Source organism: Leucopleurus acutus (assembly GCF_964270905.1).
Source record: "Leucopleurus acutus genome assembly, chromosome: X".
In the NCBI taxonomy this organism is placed as follows: Eukaryota; Metazoa; Chordata; class Mammalia; order Artiodactyla; family Delphinidae; genus Leucopleurus; species Leucopleurus acutus.
The window spans coordinates 102,456,122-102,468,356 of NC_139148.1; the positions used below are offsets into that span (position 1 = coordinate 102,456,122).

At 50.2% G+C, this 12,235-nt stretch overlaps 1 protein-coding gene across 1 annotated transcript; it reads left to right on the forward strand.

Moving 5' to 3' along the window:
• Window positions 1-4,892: 4,892 nt before the first annotated feature.
• Window positions 4,893-6,590, forward strand: ZCCHC12 (zinc finger CCHC-type containing 12). The gene has a single exon (XM_082864040.1). It carries the CDS (start codon window positions 5,119-5,121, stop codon window positions 6,328-6,330), a length of 1,212 nt encoding a protein of 403 aa, XP_082720166.1. The 5' UTR covers window positions 4,893-5,118; the 3' UTR covers window positions 6,331-6,590.
• The last annotated feature ends 5,645 nt before the right edge of the window (window positions 6,591-12,235 follow it).

Genomic DNA, 12,235 nt, shown 5'->3' on the forward strand with positions numbered 1-12,235 from the left:
AAACTCTCCTACTTTTTGTTTGTTTAAAGATATCCTTATTTCACCCTCTTGTTGAAGATTTTCATGAAAGATGCTGCCCCCAGGGTCCCAGTTTATTATGGTCAGGGTCTCCTGTAAGCATCCCCATCCCAGCTTTGACTTCTGATTAGCCAAAGCCCTAGTCTGAAGCGCCTGCATGCCCTCAGCTCCTCTGATGAAAGAACGATGTCTATCTCAACAAAGTTGCCGGAGATGCTTAAATGAGATAACAGAGGGAAAATTCCTGGCACAGAGGAGGCAGCCGAAGGTAGCTAATACTGTTTCAACTGAAAGCCTTAGCTCCTAACCTACAGGTTTTTAAGCTTTATGTTTTTGCAATTGGAAAATAAAATGTGACCTCCTTAGAGCAACCAGAGCTGAATCTTTGCAATTGGAAGTGTGCCCCGACACCCGGCAACATGAGACCAGAGATAAGGGATGCTCACTATCCAACATTCTTCCTCTAGCCCTACATGGAGCGACCCTGTCTTTGTTCTAATGACCCCACCCAGGCACCTGACACACAATCCATTTCCTTCCAACATTTTGTCAGAGCTCTGAGATCTAGTCTTTGTCTTTTATGATGCCACCGTGTCCAACTGCAGATCACCTGATTTGGTGATGAAGCTATTTAAATTCAGAACAAGAGTGTGCTGAGAGGCTAGGGTCAGACTTCACAGCACTGGTGAGCCGAAGGAGGAGTCTGAGGGTAACCCATGAGCTAGCTACCGCCAGCATCACCCTTGACTCTTCCGGGTGACCAACCTGCCTTCTCTCTACCTCCACCACCCTCTACCCTCTGCCACCACCACCCCCACTGTTCCGTCCATGAGAGAAAAGCCACACTCCTGAGATGCAGGGGGCTTCATCTCCAAATTGGGATTGTCTACTCCAAGGCATTCTAAGAATTGGGGTTGGAAATAAGAAAGCAGAAAGGAGCAGGTGACGTACGTTAGCAGGCTAAAGAGGAACCCAACAGCAGCCGAAGGACATCAGATTGTTCACTTGCTTCCAAATGTCAGCAGTCAAGGGACTTCCCCGGTGGTCCAGTGGTAAAGAATCCGCCTTCCAATGCAGGGGTCTCGGGTTCGATCCCTGGTCGGGGAACTAAGATCCCACATGCCGCGCGGGGCAGCAAAGCCCACGCGCAACTACAGAGCCCACGTGCCCTGGAGCCCGCATGCCACAACTAGAGAGAAGCCCGCGGGCCACGGTGAAAGATCCCGCATGCGGCAACTAAGACCCTACGCAGCCAAAAATAAAATAATAATAAAGAAAAAAAGCACCAAACGTCAGCAGTCAAAAGCAAACAGCAGCAACAACTTTGCACTTGTGCAGTGCACGCTGCCACCACCCTGACCCCCAAAAGCCCCACAGGGACCTCCTAGTCACACTCTACATGAAGGGAAGGAGACATGTTTTCCCAGAACCAGAAGTAAGGGAAAATAGAGTGCTGTGAGCTGAAATGCATCCCCCCAAAATTCATATGTGGAAGCCCTAGCCCCCAATATTTCTCCTGTATTTGGAGATAGGGACTTTAAAAAGGTGATTAAGTTAAAATGAGGCTGACAGGGTGGGTCTTAATCCAAACTGACTGGGGTCCTTATAAGAAGAGGAAATTTGAACATCAGGGACTAGAGCACACAGAGGGATGACCCTGTGAAGAGGCAACAAGAAAGCGGCCATCTGCAAGCCAAGGAGAGAGGCGGCAGGAGAAACCAATCCCTGTGGGCACCTTGATCTTGGTCTTCCAGCCTCCAGAACTGTGAGAAAATAAATAAATTTCTTATATTTAAGCCACCAAGTCTGTGATACTTTGTTATGGCAGCCCCAGCACCCTAATACATGGAGCCACTGGCTTCACCGCCGATTCACTCCGGGCTGCCCTGCATGCCATTTCCATGGAGTTACTCCTCTGAGGCCAGTGATGCCAAATCCAGCGAAGGACAGGTCCCCTCAACCTGTCCTTAGCTCACAGAAGAGCAGCCTAGCAACCTGTCTTCAAGTTGAGAAATGGAAGAGTTGTATCAGTAGCAGAGAGCTGTGTGTAAGCAAATTGTGTTTCGTTTCTTGCACTTCGTCCTCAAGTACAAATGGAAGGAGGAAGATATGAATGAAGAAAGACTGTAGGGGAATGGTTTTTAACCACTATTTAAATAGCTCCAGGACTTCCCTGGTGGTCCAGTGGGTAAGACTCTGTGCTCCCAATGCAGGGGACCTGGGTTCGATCCCTGGTCGGGGAACTGGAGCCCGCATGCCGCAACTAAGAGTCCGCCTGCTGCAACTGAGACCTGGCACAACCAAAATAAATAAATAGATATTTTCAAAAACATCTACAAAGCTATGGACTCGGCAAGATACAGGAGTCTGTATTAGTTGCCTATGGCTGCTGTAGTTAATCACCGCAAACTTGGTGGTTTAAAAAACGAGTTTATGCTTTCCTAGTTCTGGAGGCCAGAAGTTCTACATCAGTGTCTCTGGGCAGAGCTGTACTCTCTTCCTTGTTGCCTCTTCCAGTTTCTGGTGGCTACCAGCATTCCTTTGCTTGTGACCACGCCACCCCAATGTCCGCCGCAGTCTTCACGTCACATTCTCCTACTCTGTGTGCATCAGCCCTCTCTCTTCCTCTCTCTCTTATAAGAAAGCTTGTGGTCAGTTGTGGGGCCCGCTCAGATGATCCCGGATGATCTCCGCCACATCAAGATTCTTACTTTAACCGCACCTGCAAAAACTCTTTTACTTGATAAGGTAACATTTACAGGCTCCAGGGATTAGGACTTGATATGTTGGGGTGGACATTATTCAGCCTCCTACAGAGTCCAAAATCTTTGCATACAATTTCAGGAAGATCATGGACTCCAGGAGGAACATCTGCCCTGGCGTTGCATTTCACCATAGGTACGCTGTGAACAGATACGCTGGAGGCAGGTCTATTATCCACCATCCTCCTGACACCTCAGAATCAACTACAGTGCTGGTTAAAAGTACAAAATCCCACCCCCAGCTCTAGCCCTCGTCAGTCAGAATCTCCCAGAGGCCGGGCCCAGGAATCTGCATTTCCAACAAGCTCCCCCAAATGATTGAGGCAGCCAGCCATGCTCGCATACTTTAGTGAGTATTGGTTAAGAGCCTGAGTGCCCAAGTCCCCTCACTGTTAAATGGACGTGGTACTGCCACCTCCTTCACAGTAAAAAAAAAAAAAAAGTCTGTGCGAGCTGTTTGCACAAAGAAAGCGCTAACGCTCTTTTCTTTTCTCCACTCCGCCTCTACGAAGATGAAGAACTTTTATTGCTTATTTGAAATCCATTCCGCCTCCTGTTTAATGCACCTGGCTTCAAGGCCCAAGGTTGAGGCGAGGAAGAGAGGGAGAGGGGAAGACTCGAAAACTCCTCCGGTCCCCGCAGCCAAGCTGCACTTGACGTCCCGGGGACCTGCGGGTCACCGCCCCAGCCCCTCGGCCGCCGGCGCACATTTGCGTCCTGCCCGAGGCGCCGCGGGGCGTCCGCCCCCGCGCTCCGTTGATTGGCCCCGCCTGCCAGCTCGTCACGCTCTTTTGTCTCGGGGTGTGGGGAGGGTGGGGGGGTGGCAGAGATAAAAGCAGCCACGGCTGCCGTGGGAACTGTGCGGCCTCGACTCGGCTACCACTCGCTGGGTGGCCGTGCGAAGCAGCTCCGTCGGGCGGTCCCGGGTCGCTCAGCGGCCGAGGAGGCGTCCGTCCTTTCGCCCTGCAGGGCCGCGGAGACTGAAGGCGGAATCACAGCTGTCAACGCCGGAGCGTCCGCTGCCCACCAGCCGAACACAGGTAAAGCAAGGGGGCGCGATTGCCCCGCGAGGAGAGAGGAGGGGGAAGCCCTAGCAGGACTGGGCCGCTCCCCGTTTGGGAAATCGAGGGGTGTGCGGCAGGGGGGAGGAGCACTCCCGCGGCCCGGCTGCGCTGAGGGAGGAGGTGGGGTTCCACTGGCTGCTGCCGAACGGGTAGGATTTGCCTGGATTGAGAGGGCGGGCGTTTTCGGGGGGAAGTGGCAAGGGGCGCGTTGGTATTGGGGGGAGAATCGCAAAGTGTCTGCCTTGAACCCCTTTGCATCTCCTCATCCCTTCCTGGGGGACGAATACGTGGGTGTGAGCGTCCAACTCCTATTCCCTTTCTCCTTGGCAGGCGACCAAAGCCGAATCCGAACTTGAATTCTGTGCGGCTGATTGCAGAGCTGGTAGGGCGACGATTTCCCGGGGGAATTGTAATGGGAGGGGGGCTTGCTTTGGCTTGTATTCAGACGTGGGAGAAGGAATTTTCCGTCTGGGTACTACGGAGGCCGCTGGAGGAGGGGGGAGGGGAGGGGGCGGGGGCGGGCGCGGGGTGGGAGCGGGATGAGGGATGAGGCTGCTTCTGACCCTTCCCTCCCTGCCCTGCCCTCTGCGGCGGCGCAGTCTTGACGCCCTAAGGTCCCGGATCGGCGACCCCCGGGGGACAGCGATCGACCGCACCCCAGAGGCGAGCTTTCTCACGGAGGCCACCGGTTGCAGAAGCTGGAAGTGAAATAAAGGCGCGCGCTTGCTCCTGAGCTCCTGTAAGAATCTGAAAAATAATGGGGCGGGGGAGAGGGGACTTTAAGAAAGGGGTGTGGTTGAGACCGGAGACCAAGAGGTTAATGAGATCTTATTTATTCCCACAAATCTGTGACCGCTGTGCTCTATTTTGAGAGCCCAATATCAGCTCCATACACTGTTACACTTAGAATTAGAAGCAACAGTTGCCGTCCCTCTTGAAGGACTGGCGGGAGGGGATGGATGAGGCTGTAAAAAGCACCCTGCTAACACGGAGACACCGGCTGGCTCCGTGAGGTTGTAATTGCCAGTCTTCTGGAGGATATTTTTAGGGCAGTGGGCAGATATAAAATGTACTGCAGGATATTCAGGAAGGGAGATAATACAGCTGCAGCCCGTCCCTTATTAACTCCTCCTCCCGCTTTTTGTTTTGTTTTCTTTTTTTACAGTTCCTACCGAGATAAGAGGAAGGCAGAGCCCCCCAGCACGCCTGCAGATTAGGCTCTTCCAAAAAGCCTGAGCATCTTGTTACATTCAGAAACCCGGTCATCGGCCGTCATGGCTAGCATCATTGCGCGCGTGGGTAACAGCCGGCGGCAGAACGCACCCTTGCCGCCTTGGGCCCATTCTATGCTAAGGTCCCTGGAGAGAAGTCTTGGTCCTTTAATGGCCAACATGGCAGAGAGAAACATGAAGTTGTTCTCGGGGAGGGTGATGCCAGCCCAGGGGGAAGAAACCTTTGAAAACTGGCTGACCCAAGTCAATGGGGTCCTACCAGATTGGAATATGTCTGAGGAGGAAAAACTGAAGCGCTTGATGAAAACCCTGAGGGGCCCCGCGCGGGAGGTCATGCGTTTGCTGCAGGCGGCCAACCCCAATCTAAGTGTGGCAGATTTCTTGCACGCCATGAAATTGGTGTTTGGGGAGTCTGAAAGCAGTGTGACCGCTCATGGTAGATTTTTTAACACCCTGCAGGCACAAGGGGAGAAAGCCTCCCTTTACGTGATCCGTTTAGAGGTGCAGCTCCAGAATGCTATTCAGGCAGGGATCATAGCTCAGAAAGATGCAAACCAGAGTCGCCTGCACCAGCTCCTTTTAGGGGCTGAGCTGAATGGGGACCTGCGCTTCAGGCTGAAGAATCTTCTCAGGATGTATGCAAATGAGCAGGAACGTCTCCCCAGCTTCCTGGAGTTAATCAGAATGATAAGGGAGGAAGAGGATTGGGATGACACTTTTATTAAACGGAAGCGGGCCAAGAGATCTGAGTCAATGGTGGAGAGGGCAACTAGCCCAGTGGCATTTGGGGGCTCCCGACCCATAGTGATCGGTAATGCCGACTGCAGCGTGATAGAGATAGATGATACCCCCGATGATGACTCAGATGAGGATGTGATCCTGGTGGAGTCTCAGGACCCTCCACTTTCATTCTCGAGTTCTCCTCTCCCCAGACGCAGGGCCAGACCTCGGAATCAAGTGCTAGTCATTGATTCCCCCAGCAATTCCAGGGCTCAATCTCCTTGTACCAGCGGGGGTTCTGGGTATAAGAATGATGGTCCTGGGGATATGCGTAGAACCAGGAAGCGAAAAAACACAATCCACTGTTCGTACTGTGGACAGGAGGGCCACTCAAAGGAAACCTGTGACAATGAGAGCAACAAGGCCCAGATGTTTGAGAACCTGATTATCACCCTGCAGGAGCTGACACATACCGAGGAGGAGGGGTCAAGAGAGGCCCCTGGCCAACCCAGTGACCCTTCTGAGCCACAGTGAGGTGCTAGCCCCCAGCTTTAAATGAACCCTAACCTATATACAGAGTCCAGCAATGGGAAAAATGGCGGGTGGTGCTTCTAATTGCATGAATGAATCCACAAGGTGGCTTTCTTTTGGGGTGGAAGACAAAGGGTCTTGAATATTAGCACAGTGGAGGGAGATGGCCTGACCTCCGTCCTTGCTTCCAATCCCCTGCTGCCCAAGGGTCTACCTTCTGTGTGTGCCCCTTTCCTTGATGGCTTTATTCTCTTTGTGAAACTGGTATAATTCATTGTTAAATATTAAAACAATAAAGGGAAGTACAAAAAGTACAAGTAACCCCAAACCCTCCAACCCTTATATAACCATTGTCAACCCTGTGATGAATGTCCTTCTAGATAGTTCCCTATACCTATGTACCCAGACAGATATATGTATAGAAAAAAGTGATCAAATATAAGTGCCGTTCTAAAGTGTATTTTTTCACCAAATAATATATGTTGTGGGCATCTTTCTATGTCAATAAATATATATCAGCATCTATCTTAATGTCTCTGATATTATTTTAGGAAGAAGTAAAGGAAAAAGGAATAAGAAAAATATAGTAAAAAGCTATAAACGGTGGGGTTATACCCTGAGGTGGGGTTTTTATTAACTTCCCTTTGCAGATGGGGAAAAAGGAAGAAGAAATGGGCTGACATATTCCCCAGAGGTAAATGGACAGAGCCCCTTTACCACAGCTGGCCTGTCCCTTAGGTCACAGAGCCAAACTGTGGCACCCGCTAGCTGACGACACGCTCGCTAATGCTTTCTTCTCTAATGTATCCAGAGGATTCTGACAGCGGGGGAGTCTGGTGCTGAATAGCCCAAAATGAGGATCCCAGCGGCTCCGTCCCTGACCACTTTGGGGAGGGGCATCCCTCCCTCCTCTGGGTGGACTTCTGAGATCGCTGCTGCAGCTGCTTCACCGCATCCTGGTCACAACCGGGAATCTCTCCTGGGGGCTGACATGGCCCTCTTCCCACTCCCCAGTTAAGGAAAGGGAGCCCAGCACCAGGAGGCTCAGCTCCTCACAGCGCCCTGAGCCTCAGCCTGGAAGCCCTGAAGCTACATGTTAGAGGACACGTGCAGCCCGAGGACTCCAAGCCCAACCCCACTCACCCCAGGAACTGAGAATAGCTGGGGAGGAGCGAAAAGCAATATAGTTGCCAGGACGCATGAAGGAACACGGGGATCAGAAAGCCTGGAAGCCCTCCACGTTATTTTAGTGGAGTGGTGGGCATTCATGGCCTGGAGAGGCGGGATGGGGTTGGGGGGGGGGGCGGAGAACCTTCCCAGGAGCCTGCCCTGTCCCCTCTCCTGATCTCATATCAGAGAGTGGTAAAAGAGGACGTATCTGACCTCAGACCCTGAGGATCCCTATGTTTCTTGTAGGTGTATAAGTTCCTACCTCTGTGAGCAGGACAGGGCTGGGGGTGGGTGGTGGAGGGGGACGACTGCATTTAAGCCACGGGGTGGAGCGAAACGAACGCGCACACCTGGGGACCTGAAGCAGCTGTCCCGCAGGAAATCGGTGCTCCACAGAGCCGAGAGGACAGCGCTCGCAGCAGCGGGAGATGGTGTGTCAGGGGCTAAGCACAGAGCAAGAGCAGAGCGGCTGAGGGCCCGATGACCAGGGACACTCACACGGAGCCTGACAGGGACAGGAAGCCCGGTGGGAATCACGGACTCCAGGGTTTCATACAGAACTCTGGGCTGTGTGTGCCAGGAATGGTACAGCTTGAGGCGCCCAGGGAGAGGCAGTGGGCTTCTAATTATGTTAGCAGTTGAGGGCGGAGGGAGGGGGAGATGCCAGGTGCTGTAAGAAGCCAGTGCAGCCTTCCCTGGTTTGCCACGCCTTGAACCTGCCTTGAAAGACACCCCCCAGGCCCCCCCCACACCGCCACACACTCTCTCTCGGTGCAGGGGTTTGGAGGCTCAGCCTCCCTAGCTCTGCCATTACTCCTCCCCCACCCCTAGCATCCCAGGTTTGCCTTAAGCCTCAGCCTCCTTAACCCTCCTGGCCAGAGGGAGACTGGGAGGGCCTCTCCGCCTCGGACCCTTTAGCTGAGAACCGGCCAGGAGTGCAGACTCTAGAGGCCCTCTCCTTGCATCCATCCATGGCAGCTCTGGGACCTTGGTAGCCACCTCCATCTCTCCAGAGCCAAAGAGGACCCCCCCCATCACCTTCAGGCAAGAGGCAGCTCCACTCAGGCCCCCAAAGCCACAGGGACCACCGCCATTTCCCAGCTCACATAGATTTTTAACCCTTAATTCCTCCTACCTCTCCCTTTCTGCTCGTCTTAATTTTACTTTATAAATACTTGTTGAATATTTGCCCAAAGACCCACTTTATGTTGCCATAATTTCTTTCTGGCACCAGGTAGAAGAGAAACCTGAAATGATAGATAAATAAATTCTGCCCGTATCACTACCCTCCTTTTCACTGGAGTTAGCTTGGGAGTTCAGTATAGACCACCGCCTTGAAAATTTGTTCTGTGATTCACCCCCCTTTTCTTCCCTCCTCCATCCTCCTCTCTATTGTATGAACTTGAGATTGTCTACATTTTTATTTCGCCAACCTGACGTGATCTGACATTTCTTTTTTCACTTTGTGTGACACTGGATTTTCCTTTACTCAAGAAATATGTATTCTCACTAATTAGGAGACATGGAACCGAGACCTGGGCATTCAGATCAGACTAATGGGGTTAGCCTAAAAAAGACTTCATCTCAAACTATAGGCTTCTTTTCTTCCTTTCTGCCTTCATTTCTCATTGGTCGCTAGGAGATGAAAATCACCCTTTTGTCTTGTCAGAAGAAACTGGCCTCCGAGTACCCTTCTGCATTATGTCTCTCTCCTTCCTGGCACTCTTTTCCCTTGGTTTCCATGAGACCCCTCTCTCACGGTTCCCCCCTCCCTGACCTTCTTGGTGCCCCGTTCTGAGTCTCCTTTGCTGAATATTCTTCTTCTTCCTGATCCTTCCATAAAGGTAATCAAAATCATCACAACTGTGATTTATTAAGAGCTTATTGAGTACCAGGCACCCTGTACCAAGTCCTCTAAACACATTAGCTCCTTTAAGCCTCATGTCAACTCCATAAAATAGGTATTACTATTAGCACATGTTTCAGATGAGGAAACACTCCGCAAAGTTAAGAAACCTGCCTAGGGGCATGCAGCTAGTTAGTGGTGGAGCCAGAGGTCACTCTCCCAGGTGAGAAGGCTATGCTTCTTACACGTCTTAGCTCTCCTGTGTTCACAGCACCCTAGGATGTAGGTGTTATTATCTGCATATGAAGTATGAGGAAACTGAGGTTTGTAACTTCAGGATAATAAGACCTGTCTTCCCCAGGTGCCCAGTGTATGAGTGATTGGCATAGGGCTGGTCCATTGTAGGCTCTCAAGAAATGGTAGCTATTATTACTCGGCTAGAATGCATTATTCTGCTACAGAAGGAAGGACGGGGAAAATTAAATGCAGTCCATGCTACGCAGGCAGTGCTGATTCAGTGTTAATCTGACACCATGACAGTTGGGCTCCAGGAGCTACGCCGAACCTGGCCCCTGACAGGTACAAGAGTGGATTCAGAAATGCCTGAGTGTTTTAGTGATGGTGATGATGGTGGTAATGATGATGATTGATGATGGGGTGATAAGGGAACACTTACTGAATGCTGAGGTGGATTTCTCCTACTTTTGGTGTCCCCAGAGGAGGTCTCCTTCCCCCACATGTCAGAGGCACTCCTATCCTTTCAGACAGGTCAAGACCAGCCAAGTCTTCCCCCACTCAAACAACTCCCCTGAGCAGCAGATGGGAGCTAGGGGTCAGGGGAGCTGATCCCAGAGGGTCACACAGGCTCCCCAGTGCGTGGCTGGAAGGAGACATGACTGAGGTCTGAGGAGTTCTTTACGATCCAGGTAACCCGCCAATCCTGTCACTACCAGGGATCTCAGGGACAGGATAAAAGGGGGCACAGGGAGTGGGGCTGTGTTTCCCACTGCATCCTGACAGGGTGTATGGGTTTCCAGCTGCAGCATCTCATCTCAGATCAGAGGTCACAGTTTATCATGGCCTCTCACAACTGCTCTTTCAGATATGTACCACACTCACCATCCCCACTTTACAGACCAGCATGTTGACACACACATGGTTATAGGACCTTGCCTAAGATCAGACAGCTAGTAAAAGTTGGAGCTGGAACTGAACATCAGATTTGCCCCTCCCCAGAGACTGTAGTCTTTACCACTGTGTTGTAAAGTCACTCCTAAGGTAACAGGTACAAGACATCTGATCATTCTATTGGCTGCATCCTGAGTATGGATTTCTGAATTGTCACACTCACACCCTAAGCATAGTAGGATGGCCTTGGTCTCATTTCTTTTATTGAACAAGGCAGAAAAAGTTATCATTTTAGGAAACTTCCATCTCAGAGCCTGAAACCATCTTCTCCTCATATTTATTTTTATATCCAATTTCTGGGATAAGGTACTAAAAATAACAAATTGTTGGTAAGGACGTGGGCTAGAGTCTCTCTCCCACACTGCTGGCAGGACTGAGAATTGACACATTCTTTCTACAAGGCCAAGGGGAAAATGTATCAAAGGTTGAATGTGAAAACCCTGAATCCAGCAGTTTAACTTCCCGAAATTGAGGCTAAGAAAGTAACTGAACAAGTGTAAAAATTCTTATGAACAAAGATGTTTATTCTAGCTTTTTAATTTTTTTGTAATAGTGGAAAACTGGAAACAACTTGAAAGACCATGAGTAAAGTTTGGCTGAATAAATTAGGCTCTGCACTTGGAATGGAATGCTACGCTTTTAAAACTCTGGGAGTGCTTTCAGATCATTGGGCCCAACCAGACAAATGAAGAGTGGTCCCTCTAGAAAGGGGCTTAGAAGACCACCAGTCCACCAGGGCTTATGTGTTATCTGTGACTCCCAATGTGCTGTGTCTATCAGCCTTCATCTGGCAAAACTCTTGTCAAATTTCTAGTATCATCTCCCCTGGCACTCCTTCGGGACAGCTTTCTCTGACTCCACTAAAGGTCATTCCTTACAGCTTAGGTAGTACTTTGCATTGTAACTGCTTGTCTAATTACCTGTCCTCCCCAGGAGGCTTATAACCCCTGTGCAGAGCACAGGAAGTTTTCAATACCTTGGTACAGAATCCAGGCACACTCTCACCACACGTGTTTGCCCTGGCTATTGTAACTCTTCCTCTAGATATCCCTGTGCCTTGACTCCCCACCATGTTCAAGTATTTGCTCAAATAGCACCTTCTCCTGAACAGCCCATTTAAAACTGCGCACCTGCACCCCCCAAAGTAAAATACTTAGGAATAAACCTGACCAAGGAGGTGAAAGACATACGTTGAGAACTATAAAACATTAATAAAGGAAACTGAAGATGATTCAAAGAAATGGAAAGATATCCCATGCTCTTGGACTGGAAGAATGAATATTGTTAAAAAGGCCATACTACCCAAAGCAATCTACAGATTTAATGCAATCCCTATAAAATTACCCATGACATTCTTCACAGAAGTAAGACAAGTAATCCTAAAATTTATATGGAACCACAAAAGACCCAGAATTGCCAAAGCAATCCTGAAGGAAAAGAATAAAGCAGGAGGCATAACCCTCCCAGACTTGAGACAATACTACAAAGCTACAGTAATCAAAACACTGTGGTACTGGCACAAAAACAGACATATGGATCAATGGAACAGAATAGAGAGCTCAGAAATAAACCCACACACCTACAGTCAATTAACCTTTTGACAAAGAAGGCAAGAATATACAATGGGAAAAAGACAGTCTCTTCAGCAAGTGGTGTTGGGAAAGTTGGACAGCCACATGTAAATCAATGAAGTTAGAACACACC